The sequence below is a fragment of the Magnolia sinica genome, chromosome 19, assembly GCF_029962835.1.
Source record: "Magnolia sinica isolate HGM2019 chromosome 19, MsV1, whole genome shotgun sequence".
NCBI lineage: Eukaryota > Viridiplantae > Streptophyta > Magnoliopsida > Magnoliales > Magnoliaceae > Magnolia > Magnolia sinica.
In genome coordinates this window covers 18,688,590-18,707,110 of record NC_080591.1, presented here as the reverse complement: position 1 = coordinate 18,707,110, position 18,521 = coordinate 18,688,590, and the positions used below count along the sequence as shown (strand labels likewise).

General features: G+C 38.3%; 1 protein-coding gene across 5 annotated transcripts; it reads right to left on the bottom strand.

The window, feature by feature from the left end:
- Positions 1-1,006: 1,006 nt before the first annotated feature.
- On the bottom strand, positions 1,007-9,317 carry LOC131234687 (monooxygenase 2-like). 5 transcript variants are annotated; one of them, XM_058231615.1, is made up of 6 exons: positions 9,015-9,317; positions 6,295-6,360; positions 5,764-5,941; positions 4,039-4,267; positions 1,819-1,855; positions 1,007-1,716 (listed from the first exon to the last, which is right to left on the bottom strand). In XM_058231615.1, exons 1-6 carry the CDS (start codon positions 9,230-9,232, stop codon positions 1,302-1,304), a joined length of 1,143 nt encoding a protein of 380 aa, XP_058087598.1. In that variant the 5' UTR covers positions 9,233-9,317; the 3' UTR covers positions 1,007-1,301. The 5 variants fall into 5 exon arrangements, with proteins under 5 accessions (XP_058087598.1, XP_058087599.1, XP_058087596.1 ...); XM_058231616.1 differs by having other exon boundaries at positions 4,105-4,267; XM_058231613.1 differs by having other exon boundaries at positions 1,007-1,855; positions 4,105-4,267; positions 9,015-9,316.
- Positions 9,318-18,521: the final 9,204 nt, after the last annotated feature.

The following is an 18,521-nucleotide window of genomic DNA, read 5'->3' as shown; positions in this document are numbered from 1 at the left end:
ATGGATAACACGGTGCCACCGTTAATGCAAGGGTATTTTCGTCTACAAATAGTGTGTCCGTACAGAATCGTTTAGTTTTAGAAAGTAAAGTTTGGGAGCGTTCAGAAAAGATGGTGGGTCAAAGGTGGTATTTACAATCAGAAAAAACCCTGCAGAGAGAGATTTAAGGGAAAGAAGGTTGCAGGGTGTATGCAACGTTTTGTAAACATGCCGCACAATCACAGGTCCCACATGCTCGGCCCACACGATTCAAGGCTTTCATAGCATGCTCACAACAAGACCACAGTTAAAATTTGTTCCATGATTAAAGGATGTGTAGATTGGAAGATATAAGCCTTGTTTGTCCATAAAATTGAGTGTGCACCTAACAAGTGTGCTCATGCGATTCCATAATTCAGGGTGCAAACATCAAGTGTGTGTACCACACATGTATGTATAATCTACTATAATCAGATGGTATCATCATGATGCTCGTGATGCCAAGTGTCAGGGAAAAAATACTTTTAATAAACAAAAGTACATGGTAAGTGAGATATATCACTTCCATAATTATGGACCATAGATGCATGCATAAATAATCATGATTTCACAAATAATTTAGCAATATGAATCATAAGATCTACATAAAGCAAGTAAAATCATGAATAAATCATGGCCATCAACATTCGAAGTCTTGTATTTAGATCTGGATCATTTCTGATAATAAAACTATGAAACTTGTACCATCTCAATACTGATGTATCAGGAAAAAAAGTGGACGGTGATCATCAGATGGATCATCCGATCTAATAGTCAAGTTTTACGATACTGACAATCTGTCTGTTAGATGAACATTTTAAAAGTAAATTTAGTAATCCAAAGGTCAATCTTCAATCTAGATGGCCTGGATCAACGACCCATGATGTGGATTGGTGATCCAACGAGTGGATCGTCACATATCTGAGTTTAAATATATAGTCTAGATGGCCCATCTGATGATGGTTATGAGTAAAATGATTGAATATACACACACACATACACACACTAAAAATTTCTAAATATATTATATTACAAGGTGAGACCCAAGAAGGGTTCATTGATGGATGTTTCCATCCCCATCATTTCCTGTGATGTGGCCCAATTTGGTATTTTATCTACCTATTTTTTGTGCTCTTATCCTAACATGAGCATGGACATAGGAACACACAAACATCATAGTAGGCTCCACAGGCCTTTGTGTTACAGGAATTCCCTGCCACACAACTAGCGTCCTTATTGTAATACACACCAATAAACCAAAAAGAAAGAGAAACCTACCTTTATCATTCTGGTGCATTTTCCAAAGAGGAAGCTGAGGGTAACTTTCCACAGTCATAGTGTATGGCATCAGCCAACTTGTTATAGATCAACCCATAGAAGATCTTCTCCCTGATGAACTTCATCAGCCATCCCGAGCTTTCTTGTTGGATCCACCCCGAAAGGTAAGCCCCAGCAATCAACCCAGATACACGCCACCTTCGCTCCTTCACATACTTCTTCAACCCTTCCTCAACCCTCTTTTGCTCAAATTTTCCATTTTCCAACAACGAATTCCTGATATTCCGACCTAGGACAACTGCATCCTCCAATGCCGAACAACCACCTTGGCCCAAATCAGGTGTCATTGGATGCATGGCGTCACCTGCAACTGTAACAGTCCCCTTACATGCATTCTTGAATATGAGATCCCATGGGAGCCTGAACATGAGTGGAGCTGATGTTAACGTAGGCAAGTCAGAATGTCGGACCACATCCAAGTATACTGGTGGGAAGTTCTTGGCCAAGTTTTCCAATACATACTTTTGAATCAGCTCAGGGTCCCTGGCCCATTCTCCTCCTGCAATTTTGATTGTTTAACAATCTCACTTATTTACAATGTGGGATGAATTGGTTGTTAGGTAGTAAGGGCCTATTTGGATAGCCTAAAAAGAAAAGAAAATTGATTGACTTTTTTGTAATGGCACATTTCACAGTGTTTGGTAGCAAAGAAATATTGAATTTCAAAAAGCAATCATTACTCAAATAATATAGTCAAATTCTAATGCCCATGACACAAGGTAACCAATGTAAGAGCTTTACCATATTTCTACTTACTATCCAAACAAACCCCAAAGATGAACTTGTAAGGATCAATGTCTCATGGAAATATTGGCAAGTCATCATTGGATAATTTGTTGGACATAGGCCAGTGGGGCCCACTTGTGGGCAATCACTAGTGGTGGGTCTCATGAGATTTAGCATTTTTTTGTTAATTATTTTTTTTTCCTTTGGTTTGAAGTTGAATTACAAATTCAATAAAGATTTAGATGAGAAGATAAAGATAAGACTGGATAATCTCATTCCCTATAAATGGAAGAGGTTGTCTAGTAAATAATACATGAAGCGACAATGAGAATAAAAAGACAAAATTGAGATATTGATATTTGTCCATCTAGTTTGTCCCTTGAACGATCTAAGCCATAAATCGTAATCCGGGGCTATCTATACCGTAGAATCAGATGAGTGATTAGACCCATCTGCTCTAGTAGTGGTTAGGTGGACCGCTAGATCTGGACCGTTCATCATCGGCTTTGTGGAGGTCCCATATTGTGTAGACCGTCAGATCTTGAGGATCCACTCTTCCGCACAAACATTCATAATTATTATAGTTTTTATTTATTTTCTTTTCTTTTCCTCTATCCAAATAGAAATTTTCAATTACATTAGTTACACAATCAGATAAACAGAAGTGGTTTTCTACTGTTATGTGGGATTTATTATAACAAGGTGGGTGAGACTATAAACATTTGAGTTGTGGTCCCATTTCAATTATCCAAATAGTTAATTTAACATGATACATAGCAGATGATGGCTGCCTCAAACTTCTTAAGATTAGAATATCCTAAACTTAGCCTTAAAAGCTGTTAGGAGACTGTCAATGTTCAAAGGAAAAGATTAAAAGGTCAAGGGTTATAATATTCTAACCTAAGATTTGTTTTTAATATCCCCCAAACATGGTGAGCACACCATATAAATGATTCAGATAATTGAAAATAAACTCAAATCCAATGCCTCTAGTTGTGACCTATCCTATATCTAGGGGGAGATACTGTAGGAAACCATGAGAGAAAATCTTGACAGAAATTACTTTATTAATAATTGTTGGAAAGAGACCTGAGGTTTGCTACAATACATCCAAGCGAAATTTTTAGCATATGTTGGGAATTTAGCGAATGGATCTAGATCATTTTCAATGACGCAAATCATTCAGTGGATGGGCCTCACAATGGATGAGGGATAAAAAATAAATAAATAAATAAAACTATCAGATTGAAATATCACAATGAGAAATGCTCAGAGCACTATAAGTTATAGTGCTCCTAGTTGCTTGTAGTTGCATTGGGACACTTGAATTGTCCATTTATCTAGATTGTTCATTAGGTCGGACAAACATTTAATGGGCAACCATGCAAGCATCGCACCAATTGAAAAAAATATTAACCATTCAATCAATGGTCTTTAATACTGACGATCAAGATCATTTACACAAAAATGGGTCCAAACAACAATTTAGTCCATCTATTTGTTAGAGACCATCATGTATTGTTTATGATTCCAAAAGATAACTTTTGTTAGGCAACCATAGCCATCCTATCCATCTCTTAGAAAAATGATGGCTGTGGAAAATAAGATCTAATCAAGGATGGATTGGGTGATCAAATCAGTGCCATTTTTGCATGGTAAGCTAAGGAATATGTGCTCGACTTAATGGACAGTTTATATCAATTGATTAGATTGTCTAACTAAATTTAGGCAACTAGGAGCACTATAGCTTATAATGCTCTAATAGCAATGGAGAAAAGAGTAGTCTTATTACAATATTTCAATTGGCAATTTTTTTTTTTTATATTCCCCATCAATGGTGAGGCCTATCAAATAAAGAGTTTTGATCATAGAAGGAATAAAATCTAATGGCTAAAGTCATGGGGTATCCTTTTGCAATAAGTCAGATGTATTCTAACAAAATTTAAGAAAACTCACCATTCATGGATGATTTATAGGTCATGGCCCAATAAATATCTTTATCAGTTAGAGGAACGAAAGCACCTCTACCACCGTCACCTATGATTTGTTGGACTTCATGGTTAAGCCCATGTCCTTCAGGGAATATAGCTAAACCGCGCACAGCTGCACGACCTGAATGAACAGGTGCGGAAAGTCCTAGCCATTGCGCGATTACTGAATGTACTCCATCACACCCTATTAAAACCTGCCAAGCATGTTGTGAGCGAGTTTTACTACATGGGATATGGAACCCATTGGCAATGTAACTAAAAATGGCATGTTGATATTGTTAGTACCAGTATACCATATTCCTTTGATTCTTGGACCCCATACACCGTTTGTCTTTATAAAAGGGATGAGGGAGCTAAGTCCATTTTGGTATGACCCAAGTCAGACCCATTTAAATACTAGGTTTGGATTGGGTCAAGTTGGGTTGATTTTGAGAGGACACGATTAGTAATTCGAGTTGAACTTTTGAATCCAAACCTGTCCCATAAGTCTAGATTTTAGACCATGACCCACTAGTTTTCAAGTCAAGTACTACAATGACCGATCGGGTCGACCCGACCCATTTGCACCCTAAAGTTTTTAACATATGACACCCATAACCCTCTCCTTTTCAAGCACTGCCAAATAACTCCATCCATTTTCCATATATGATCATAAAACACCCAACGTTAACTTCCATTAGAGTTCATGAAATGATGCTTTTGGACCTGAATTTGTGATGACAAGGGAAATAACTATTTTGTCCCTGTGCAAACTCGAAAAGTTTATATATTTTTATGTGAGATCCCACTGCCTGCAAAGTGACCCTCAGCATAGCAAAATGATACAGACCATCCAATGGCAGGCTAAACAATGCATGCATTGGTGAGCCATACAAGGCATGCAATCTAAATCATTGATCCTTTTTATGTTTGCATAGGGATAAAATGGAAATTTCCCTCCTATCTACGAAGTCAAGGGCAAAAATATCATTTTATACAGTCATTTAATGGTCAACAAATTCTTTAACAATCAACTTTTACAGAAGTTAACCCAAGGGTGTTTTGTGATTGTCTATAGAAAAAGAGTGGGGTAATTGGACTCTCTCTCTCTCTCTCTCTCTCTCTCTCTCAGGAAAAACAAAAAAACAAATTTCTATGCTTAGAGCCGTAAGTTATTTTAAGTGGTTCAACACATTTTAAATGGCATTTTACCAAACTAATTTTTATCACATAAGCTATTAATTTGTTTTTATCACTCTAATAAATAGCTTATCAACACGTTCCCAACACACCCTTAACAGCCATTGATCTTCCTATGCCTCTTAGATGATTCCAATTATATATTTATTTATTTATTTTTCTTAAAGTAAACAAGACAAAAAGATTGACATTCTTGCAGCCATTCATGGACATGCATGCTTCAATCTAGACTGTTAAAGCAGTGGGCACACCAGCAGATGAGGCCTAAGTAGCATCAAAATCAGACCAATCAGACATTTCCTAATCAAATTCAAAGTGTTGTCATTCAAGTACAGCTTACTTTACACCCATGTAGCGGCTCCCTCAAATTGGTTGGTCTAGATTGATGTACACGTAGGCCATAGGCCACAAATATGGTGGTTGCATGCATGCCTATGAGTTTTGGGATTCAAGTAGGCCCCTTGCAGCGTATCAAATAGCAGCTCCCTTTTAGACAAGCTTAGGAATTCACCTTGGTTTTGACAACTTGTTCACCATCCATGTGTACGACATAAACAGGCAAATCTTGTAGTGTTTCGGTGCGGATGGACATGAGCTTTGATGAGAACCGAATTGTCGCGGTAGGAAGTTCCTCAGCAAGTGCCTTCAGCAATGCTCTCCTGTGCACTGACCTGACTTCCAGTCCTTCCCTGCATTTCCCAAACAAAATTCAAATCTTTTTCCCAACCTTCGATATAGACCCATGACATGTTGACCATCATAAACATGCCAATGCCCAAAAGTCAAGTTCCCTTCATAAGGTGGACCACACATGTACTGTGAATAGGTACTTGATCATCTTATCTACTTGTCCATTTTGCTAGTGTACATGTGGCCCACTAATGAGCATAATGCTCTTATTTTTTATAGTCTATGACATGTTCATAAAGGCCCATGTGAGGAATGGCCAAAATACCAAGTTGGCATGTAAATCACTTCTTCAGACTCTCCTTGCACGAATCACCCGAGAACCCCCCCCCTTTTTCTCTTTTTCCTTTTTTACCTGTCTAAGGTTCCAGCGTAGGAAACCCGTTGGGTTGCTCCAGTGACCACGTTAGTTATGGATCCCCTGCATAGCAAGGCCATCAGCTGTTTCAGAAATTGAAGTTCCATTCGTCCAAATAATCATGCTGTTTCTGGGCAAAATGTCAAACGTCCAAATAATCGGGATTTGGGCTCCCAGTGTTAGGTTATGTTTCACAGATGTAATCCAATTTAGGATCAACGTAATCTAATCTACAGCTGTATGTCGATTACATTACGTCTGTGTAACCTATCCAAACACCGAGTACAAGGCTGGGTGTGGTTTTTTGTTTTTGTTTTTTTTTTTTTTTTTGGAGAAGTGATCATATAGCAGATTGTGTGTGTGTATTCTTCTGCTGATGAATTACTTGTGTATAACATTCGATACGTCACTTGGGACGAAAACCTATAATTGCATATAGATTTAGATAGTTGCGGATTACATTTGATACGTCACTTGGGACGAAAACCAGGATGGTACATTCATCAGTTGGGCTACATCATTGAAATCAATGGAACCAATTGTCTAGCTCAATTTATATGTGTGGCCCTCCAAGATGAATGGGCTGTTACAATTCACAGTCCAGCTCATCTTGACAGTACGGTCCACTCTCTTCACGGTTCGGATGTTCCATTGAGGTAGCTATGATCTGAAATAAAAATGATTTACGTTAGCACACAATGTTGTATGTGGTCATCTCCCTCCCTCTAATAGAAACGTCAATAATATTTTACTGCAACATTCCTAACATTATTACAAGCAACTTTCAAGGAGACAAAAATTCTAAAACTCCATATTCTAATCAAATTCGGTCATCAGAATAGTCAAAAAACCTTCTATTTGTCTCTTATTGAGATCTCATCGCCACATATCATTATTTGATTCGCTAGATCTGAGGCAGTTAGATTAGGCATAAACAGATACATGCCACAACCCCAAAATCACACCATTCAAATGATCCTAGCCATCAATCAGAGCACTATCCCCATGAGTCTTGACAAACCCTGTTGAACTTTTCAAAGGCCCGCTTGTAATCGTAGACAGTTCTCCATGGATAGGATTACTAAACCTGGGATTTATGAGGTACGCCCCATTCACAGTAGGGCTTACCAGATGAATGGTTTGGATCTCATGTGCTCATTAATTCATGCTGGGATATTGAATGCTTGGTAACTAACCTAGGGCATTTGGGTACCACTAAGAATGAATTTTAAACCATTTTATCTCAAACCAATGGCTCAATTTGAATTTAATAATCTGGTCCACTAAGGTGTCCGGTAAGCTTAAAATTTCAGCCGAATGGTTTCCCATGATACCGAGTTTCATAAATTGCATAGCACGTGTAAACATGTGTGAGAGATGGTCAATCCCGGAAGTGGATTGGCTGGTGTACCTCAAACCAGCTATATAATTGTTGTATTGGTGTCAACAAGTTCTGTGGGTCTGATCATGAGGTATGAGTTATATCCAAACCGTCCATCCATTTGACGAGCACGTATTAAGGCTTGAGACGAAAAATAAGACAGATCTAACTATCAAGTGGACCACACTGAAAAAAGCAGTGGGGGATTGAACGTTTACCATTGAAACCCTTTTTGGGGTCACAGAAGTTTTGGATCAATATGAAATTTGTTTTTCCTCTTCATTTAGGTCTTTGTGACCTTATGAACAGATCAGATGGAAAATAAACATCATGGTCGGCCCTACAAATTGTTTAACGGTGAAAATTATTATCTCCACTGCTATTTGTGGTGTGGTCCAGATGATCTTCGGATATGATTCATTTTTTGGATAATGCTCTAGAATAATCTCTAAAAATAGCATACCCATTTTTTGGATAATGCGCTAGAATGATCTCTAAAAATAGATGAACAGTGTAGATATAATAAATACATCGCTGTGGGGCCATGTAACTTTGATCTCCTTTGAACCATTCATACAACTCGGAGCTCGAGGAGCATCAGTACTCGTCTTCGCACGACATGTACCTACAGCTATGGGTGTCCTCGAGCCTGACTGGCCAGCTCGGCTCGGTTTGGTTAGCAGCTCAGGCCAGTTTGAGCCGAGTTCGCCATTGCAGCATTTTCACAAACACCCTGACTGCACCCTTAAAATCTCACTGTATTTGAGACAACAGCAATGGTTTTACAGGTATTTTATCAAACACCTTCTAAGCAACATAAAAATCAAGAAAAAAGGGTGTTGGTTTCATATACATACCTTCCTTGCCACCAGCCACACTTCTTTGAGTCATTTCATCAAACATTTGGTGAGCAACGTCAATATCAAAGTAGTCACCGAACTGGTTCGATTCAAGCTGGGTTTGATCCGAGTCGAGTCGAACTCAATTTTCGAGCTGGAATATCGGCTTGGCTCGGACTCAGCTTCGAATCGAGCTTTTTCGAGCCGAGTCGAGCTAGCTCGGTTCGTGTACACCTCTACCTACAGCAGCTATATAGCTGGTGTGTGGTACACCAGCAAATCCGCTTCCGTCAAACCCATCTTCCCAACCTTATTATTTATTTATTTATTTTGAAAAGGGACAATTGCTTTCCCAACTCATTCACCTTTATGAGAAATGAAAAACGGGTGGCATCCAAACGGATTTAATGAGAGATGATAGAAACGGAGACTATCCTGGGGCTAGATGGCAATAAAAATAGAGAGAGAGAGAAAGAAAAGGGTGGGGGAGGCCTTACTTCTGGAAAGGAGTATAGATGGAGGTGAGCTTGTGAGCGACGCCAAGGGCATCGAGGGCCCGCCAGGCATTAGGGGTTAGAGTTAAGGCCGCGCCAGTAGCTCGTAGCTCGTGTGACCTCTCGAGAACCAGCGCCGGGATGCCTACCCTCTTTAAGGCGACGGCCGTAGCAAGACCCGCAATCCCTGCTCCCACGATCACTACTTTGTGGACTGCCATTGTCTTCTCGCTCAACGTTGAGTCCCCTCTCTCCTTATCATATATTTGTGGACGAATACGAATCTTCTGTTTGCGTCAAGCAGTAAAATGGCCGGTATTGCTGACTGGCATGGACGAATGACGATACAGGAAAGCAGAAAAGTTATGGTTGGCAAACAGAGGATCCGGACTCGTTTCTATACGCTCGTGTCAAAGGAAGAAAATAAGTCTTATCTTCAAGCTCCGCACTTTAACGCTCGTGCCACCTGTCATGCCTAGAGTCAATGTTATAAAATAATCGATATTATAAAATATATATAATATATATAAAAGTTTTAGTAAAAAAAGTTGTGGCGGGATTTTTTAGAATAGTCTCACATGCAAGAAAAGTTTTCTAGGTTTATATGAAAATAGTGGAGTACCTTATTATTTACCCACATAGTATATGGATCATGGGACTTGCGTGTTCGTGCATGCTCGAGCACGGGCTCGGTCTCGATCATGGGCTCGATGTGAGGGCATGGACATGTGAGGCAGTGTGGCTGTAATAGCGTACTTCGCACATGCGCATCGTATTGCAGAGGGTTGCTCATTCGCGACCTTACACGAACCGGAGCGAGACGCAGTGCGACTAGGTGACTAAGGTAAGTGGCTGGTTGGAAGTGAGACTAGAGGACTAAGAGAGAAGTCTTCCAGTATATATAGAGAGGCTGAATATGGCTATTGCAGTAGGAGTGTAACAGTTGTGCCATTAGTGTAGAAACCATGTTGTAACTGCTGCATAGCTAGCCCAACAGCTAGAAAACGGATAGCTACTGTTTCACAACAGTCAGTATGCAGTAGTGGTTATGGCTCATGCACAATAGTCAGAAAACGGTCATAAATAGCTAGTTTTCTCCAACAGCTAGAAAATGGTCGATGAGATTTATTTCCCTGGACCATAACCTCCAACCACTACAGCCTATATAAACAGGGCTTGGATGGGTTTCCAAACCATCCCTCGACCCATTCTAGCAAACACATACAAATTGAGATATTCACTTCTCTCATATACTCCAGTGACTCCAGCAAGACAGTAAGGTTGAATCATTGTTTGAATAACAAACCAGCAGTGTGGTCTAAAACGGTTCAATTGAACCAATAGCTGAAGAACAAGAAGAACAACCCGGTGCAGTGGTCTTATTTACAGACATCTTCTTTTCTCTTTTTCTTTTTTGGGATTTTTCTTTTCTGTATTTCTGTCAGACTGTGTGTAACAGAGTTGTAGTAATGGGCCTTCGTGTTTGCTGAACGCAGACCCACATCAGGCTCGTCGTATCCTAGAAGTGGTTTGCCTGTAACCTATCAGCATACTCAGTTCACTTAAGTAAGAGCAAATAACGTTTTAAGGACAGTATTCCAGACATACTTCTGCTTGTCTTTATTTCAGATCAACTTGAATTTTTCAAATTCCATATTTTATAGAAAAAATATTATTCTATAAATTTTACCAACAATCAATAGCATGTTTGATAATAGTTGCAGCTCATTGAGTGAGATTTCACAACGTTGGGTACTCTAACCCATGACCTCATGTCAAAACTCTTGTGAGTCTACCACGAGGCATGAGTAAGGACCCACATGCACAATTACTTGGTGCGTGTGTATCAACCATAGCACACTTGCAGAGTATCTAAGTTTTTCTTATGAAAGATGACATTTACTGGAAACGGATTGGCTACTCCCCCTGCCACCGGCCAGTGGCTGATGGTCGGTGCTCGATGGGCCCCACCATGCTGTATGTGTTTCATCCATGCCGTCTATCTACTTTTCTAGATCATTTTATGGAATGAGACCATAAATGAGGTATATCCCAATTTGAATGGACCACATTACAGGAAATAGTTTTGATTGAATGTAGACCATTAAAAACTTTTCTCCACTTTCCTGTGTCATTAACTGCTGTCAGTAACCCTCGAAATGGCAGTCCTTCCTCTATGAAATCTCGATATGCCATTATTAAATACATACAAATTAAGAGGATTTTCTTCTCTAACCAACTTCACTTTGAATCGTGGATCGAGTCGAGCCAACCCGAACTGTCCAGGTACCATTATTAAATACAGCTATCGCTTCATATTTTATTAGCAAACACCCCTTATTTTATTAGCAGCAGCCTCTAAGTTTTGATTCCCACTGCTGGAATTATGGCAGGTGGGCTTTTATCCTCTAAAAAGTTAATATTATTGTTATTATTATTATTATTATTTAACTCCCACGTCCTCCTCATATTTATATAAGTTCAAAACTCATATAATTTTAACTGGACGAGATTTCTAGCCTGGTTACTAGGAAAATTTTCTCACGAGTCTCTATCCTCACTTAACAGGATTCGTAAAGTTGGCCTGCAGAATGGGCTGGTCAATATGACGGTCAAGCATTTTTTTGTACTTACGAAAGAGTGAAATGGCTTATTCCCAAGGAATTAACCATTGGGTGTAGATTTGCCTAGTTTGGCTGTTTTACATGTTTTATTGAATTTTGACCACTTTAAATATGTATTATTACTCTAAATAATTTTATATAATGATCTAATGCCCACGAAACATTATAAGTAAATTATAGTACTCCTAGTTGCTTTGGAGCATTTGAACAGTCCTAGTCATTAATTTCCACTATTCATTAGCTCCAACTTCCATGTCATGGGGTAACACGAAAAAGTTAAACTACCCATCTTTAAGATGGCCTTCTTGGCTGTAACCATCTATTTTCCAACCCATGATGGGATGGTTAGAACAACCTGATAAAATGATGCTGATGGTCCCAACTAAGGAATGTGCCAATTGGTGGTTGGCAGCCATTTTGTGTAAACGATCTTGACCATCTATTATATATCCATTTGATTTAATAGAATGGTGTAAATTTTGTATTGTGGGCGATGAAATATGTGATGGGCCAAGTGGACAATCAACCTTCTAAATTGTCCAAATGTTGAGAAACAAGTCGAGATCTCCTGTTTTGAACTATGGTCTCAACAACAAAACTCGACAATGTTTAGTTTCTAAAGTTTTAAATATTTTGAACTTGGTGAGAACAATTTGAAATGAGTCAATTAGATGGGGTCTAGAACAAGTTGTGGCCAAATTGAGTTTTCTTAGTCTTGATTAAAATTTATCAACTTGTTTTGTCCATGCCAAGTTTTTTGAGCTTCTAAACATATGTATGTGATTCCTTTGTTCTCCCATTGATGTAATTGTGAAAGCCCTTCCCCCAACGCGCGTGCGCGTGGTGCTGGATTTTTAGACTCAAATATTACATATTTATCTTCTTATATGCATTGTTTTTTCATGCATTCAAGTGTTAAATCTAATAATACATATTTTCTGCATGCGAGGTGATTTTGAAAACAAAGAAGGATATGTGCTCAAACGTATAATTTAAAGTCCAAACTTATGAAGTGTGAATAATTGAAAATTTGAGGACTCTAAGATGAAGATTTCAAGCCATAAAGATCCAAGAAAATCAAGTGTTGAAGATGGAGAAAAGTCCGAAAAATCAAACAATCAAATAATAGAATGTTCAATTCAACTGAAGGCAAGTTTGGTCCAACCAAAAGTGCAAAAAACACTCTAGCAACAAACAGTAAATTTTAAGACTGATTCGGCTCGACCAGAGAGTTATTCAATTTGACTGGAGTAGTGTTTAGTGTGACAAAAAACGTGTTCAACCATACGGAAAAGAGACAAAGACTTTTTGGGGAAATTCGGCTTAAACTCTCCAATTAGAAGAATCTTTGGCTGGATTCGATCCAACCAAGGTCCTCGACAGTGCAATCAAAGGCCCTCGTTGGTGTAACCGAAGCATAACAAGAGCACGCAATTTTAAAGTTGGTTCAAAGCCTGTGCAGAAATTTTCTATTTAAATGGGGTGTTTTAGGCCAATTTAAAGATGAATTAGGGCTCATGAGAGAAACAAATAAGCGGTAGAGCTTCCACAGAGTCGTTTTTCTTCTTCGATCATTCAATTCTAGTTTGTTTTTCTTTTGTTTTTATTTAAGATGTTAGTCATGCTTAGCTAATCGTTTAGCTGAAGCTAAGGGATAAACTTTTTTATACATATTTGATATTAATTTATTTTCAATGAAAGTTTTTAAGTTTTTATGTTAAATTGTGATTGGATGTGATCGAATTTGTAGATTAGAGAATGAATCAATCTGTAAAATTGATTGATTTATTGTCAGCTTCGGGTACATTAAATGCTTTTGATTCCCTGCAATTGATTACCTATTTCTTCATGACAAATCAACCTATCTTAATTTTAATATATGTTGGATATTATGATTAAATTTATTATGTTATCTTCCGATTAGAACAGATGGGAATTCAATTCTAGTTGAGTTATCAACTTATGAAGACGAATTAAATTTAATTTCTTTTGATTAAGAATTCCTAGATCCTTGGTTTCTTTTATTAATTGTTTAAACCTTTTAATTACTTTTCTGTTGGATTAAAACTCAGACAAACAGTTTAGCTTTGCTATATTCTTACCTATTCCATGTGGATTGACCTTGGTCTTACCAAGTTATTACTAAGCACAGTCCTGCACTTGGGATTGCCTAACATATTTTCGGCGCCATTACCAAGAATTTGTGTCGAAAATACTTAGGTTTGGATTAAGTTTTTGTTTTCTAGTTATAACCTAGGGTTTTGGGGTTTAATTTTAATAATTCTAGTTAAGTTGTTTTTATATATTTTTTTTCTTGAATACTAACATCGTGTCTATTTTATAGTTTTCCTTTAGTTCTAGTCTTTCCTGACTAGTAACACAATTCCCTTCTCTTCTTGATTGTTCTAGGAATTGTTTTTATTTTGCTGTCAGATTCAGATTTAGGTTTGAATTATGGTTTTTTCATGTTCATGCCTAAATGGACATGAGATTACTCTAATCGGCTTCTAGGAAATGGGATATTAGTTGAATGGCTATTAGATCATTATGTTAAGAAACTCCATATATCTCATAAATTAGTTGAAACTACAATTGAAAATCGATTGGTTTATGAGGAAAGCAAGGTATATGATGTTCCACCGGTTAGGAAGATGCGTGATTATTATATGGGTGATTATGCCTATCACTATTGAGTGCCCCAACATATAATACGTATGATCCAAACATGGATGCTAACAACTATCCCCAAGGGCCCTCTACTTCCGTACCTCAACTGACAAAGACCCTTTAAGATACATTGCAAGCATTTATGCAAGGACAATTACAAATTAATTAAAATATTTTGATGGTCATACAAGAGCTACTAACGTCAGCTAAGACAATTGAGTCACACCTCATTATGGAGGAATGAATTTTTTAGCCCTACCTCAGCCTAACTAAGAAACACAATGCGATGTGAGTGATCTCAATTCTCCCAACATACTTGTAAAAAGCATATTGAATTTACTACCACCCTTATAAGTGGTGATGGTGATAATGAAATTAGTAATGTTCAACATGATGAAGAGCTGGAGTGTGATTGTGAGCCTGTGGTGTGGTTTTTCCAAAGGTTGATCTCATTTAAGCTGCCAATTAATGATCAAGATATGTTGGAAAGTTCCAAACATGGTGATATTGATACAATCCACCAACATGACATGCTTGATTCTATTGTAAAGAACAATTCCCTCTTAACTAAAAGTTCTAACTCTAGAAGTGTGCTTGGCACACTTTGAAAATTCAAACGATGACATCATTAAGACCGTAACGCTCCGGATTTCGAGGGTCGAGCAAAGCTCTACTTCCGAAATCCAGCACATCACTTATACAATATGGATAATGATGTTCAGATTTCGCCCATATTGTTGAGTTAAGCATGAGTGAGATCATACTAAAACAACATATCATACTCCGGATATAATTAAATTAAGCAAGCAAAAGTCTGAAACATATATATATATATATATATATATTTAAACATGTGGGTATTTTACCAACTTAAGAGTATGAGTATGTAACTGGGCTGAATATATACATATATTGTTTCAAAATATACAAACTGTGGAAATATAAAGTGTTCAACTAAGCCAAAATCCCGATGTTCCCTGCGTATCAGCACGAGGTCTACATCCACCCGCCCGATAATTGAAAGTAGGAGAATTCCTCCTCATCCATATAGTCCTCCTCCATAGCATAGACTTCATCAATACCTGCATTTAAACTAAAGTTTGTTTGGTGTTTTAAAACACTATCCCATGTGGAAATGAGTAGCTAATTCAGTGGTACTATAAAACAAACAAGTAGTAATAATAAGGCAACATAACAATCATTTCCTAACTACTCTTGTTAATGCAGGGATGGAGTGCAGGTAATGATGTATGCTCTCACACCAAAGCTTCCTAGCGAGCGACTCCGACAACCTATTTCACGCATGCCATCACTTCCTCAAAAAGTGCAACTTCATCGCCAAAGCATGTCCTAACTAATGCAATGCGATCTATAGTCATGTTAGCTAAGTAATTAGTTAAGCTTATTCATATAGCAGGTTTGAGAAGCTAGGATACCTCCCTTTATATCATTGACCTGAACCGAAGGATTCGTCTAGGGTCGTCAATCTAGTTTAGCACATACGATAGGCAAGTTGTAGGATATCACTCCCAATGAAAAGTAGTCGATAGACAAATTCAAAAGTTTATACTCGAGATCACTGTGGAGAGGCTCGTTACCTCAACATAGGCCGACAGCTCGAACACGGTATACCATACCACCATGCCCGACTCACGAGTCTTCGTTGCTCACTGGTCACTATGGGGAGGCTCGTCACCCGAGCGTATGCCGACAGCTCGAACACGGTGTCCCATACCATCACGCCCGGCTCATGAATCTTAGCAGATCGTAGTACCATGGTTAAAGAGGGTCTTTACATCGGTAAGAGGTACCTTAGATTCAAGTAGTAGTGTCCATACATGGTAAACACACAATAAGCCAACCAGTTTGTTAGGCAAATTCGATTGGTGCAGACACACGCTGACTTAATCGACATGGAGCATATAAACACCCCTCGTGGTCTAACCACTGTCGACAATCATCGTGCGACCCGGATTCGTCGAATTTTTTCAATGTGGCGTGACTAATTCAGCCACCCGAACAGGGACTGTTACTGATTGCCTAGTCTACGTTGTAGCCCTAATCTTACTCAGATGCAGCAAATAAACACATGTGATAATCATTTCAGCATTTAACGAACAATCCAAGTGAATTCTTCATTTGAGCATTTTATCAAACACATTGATCATGTTTCCACACACTTGCATTTTATCCATAAATTTGCGTAGAGGCAAAAATGATTACATGAAAGAAACTATACATATGTATAAGGTAATGCGAAATCCTATCTTAATACTCGTAATAAGTACAAATCATCAACAATTTCTCATTCAGACAATTCAATAAACACTTAGACTACATTATCCTAAATACATAGACTAGGTTAGTTACAACACCTAATTTAGCAATTCCTTATACAGAGAGGTTAACGTACATATGTCAATGGTAATCCCTAGATTAAAATTCATGGCAAGCACAAATCATATTTAAATGCTCATTCAAACATTTCAACAAACACATGGAATGCATCTTTTACTTAATATCTTTCATACATGTATATTATACAGAAATCAGCGTATCTAAGACAACATGGCAGCAATCAAGTCAGACATAAACCATTAGCTGACATTGAGAGCATTGATAACCATAACCTAAGCATTTATAGTCCGCATCTTTCGTCGGGATGCTTGATTCGAACTCGGTCCAAACTCTACGTTTTTTAAAACGGAACATCAGACACCTAAATGACATAATAGGTTAGCTAGTTTGACAAACTATCAACCTGGATCTCCACAACAACATTAGGGTTAGGTTTTCTTACCCAAAATCGTAGCCAAAACAGGTTGTGCAGTATAACAGGACAGAGATTCGATGCGTGGAGTCGTGGGAGAGGATTTCTGCAACGATCTCCCAAGATCTCTCTTCTCTCTTTCCTCTTTTCTCTCTCTCTCTCTCTCTCTCTCTCTCTCCCTTAGGGTTTTAAGGAAATTCGTATATGAGAGAGGTGGGGTGAAATAAGGGCAATTTATAAGCCCAGAAGTGATGCAAATGGCCCCAGGGCCATTATATACATTGGTTATATCCTTTGGGCAGCTGTTTTTGACAAACAGGGCTCACAGGGAGGCCCACTACTCACCTACGTCATAGGGTACGTTCCCTGACAATGGATTTCGGTGCGATCGGATGGGCCGATTGACCGTGGAGAACCTACGTCAGATCAACGTGCATACTTACTTGATCGGGGCCAAAGTTATACAGATGTGTAGGGAAATTTCCTTTCCCCATGGGTGAAGTAAGAAACTGACGGTCCGAAATCCTCAATTTCGCATGAGAGTGAACGGCCCAATTCACTTAAGTTTCATTTCATTTTCTAAAGATATTCGCGTTTCTCATGCACTTCACTTAGGGCTCAAGGTGTACATTTTCGGACACTATATGGGCTTTATTCCCGCTATGGTTGTCAAGCCGGGTAGGATGGATATAGTCCTATAGTTTTGGAACTAATGGCCCACTAACGAGCGGTCTAGAGCTTGTTCAGGAAATCGGGGTATTTCTGGAATGAATTAGGTATCAAGATTTCTTGTGCGTAATTATTAGGGTTTGGATTAGTTAAGTTCATAGTATGACCTATTCGCAACCAGTGAAAATGAAGATTCGATTATAATCATTCTAAACTGCCGGTTCTTAGGCTAAAAGGATACTGACTCAGTTTGGTTTGTTAACTAAGATCGGACTCTTAGTTGTCACAACTTTTGACATGTCTTTATTTAGTTACGGTCATCTTAATTAGTCAGTGATAAGTCGGCTAGAATTGGACCCTACGTGAACCAATCCCGAGGCTAAGCTTGATGTTTAAGTGATCGGGCAGATTCGTTGGTCTTCTATGGTCGATCAATCCTATTTATACGGTTGTTTATCAGTGTTAGCTACGTATAATCCCATCTCGAGTGTCGAGGGTCAGTAAGTGATGACGTGACTAATTATAAAAAAGAAAATTTAAGGATTTTTGAAAATTTCAAAATAGCAAAAATTCGGGGTGTTACAATCCCCCTTAAAAAATAAGTTTGCCCTCGAAATTGCCTAAGGGTAATAAGTAAAGATTTTATTATTTCATTTGCCTAAGTTTTTTTGATTTCAAGTTTATATGCATGGTAGGGTGTATACTATCTATGCTAGTCTGGCTCATTTTAGTCTACCCCCCTTAAAACTTTTTCACCTCGATGGTTTATTATAATTTATT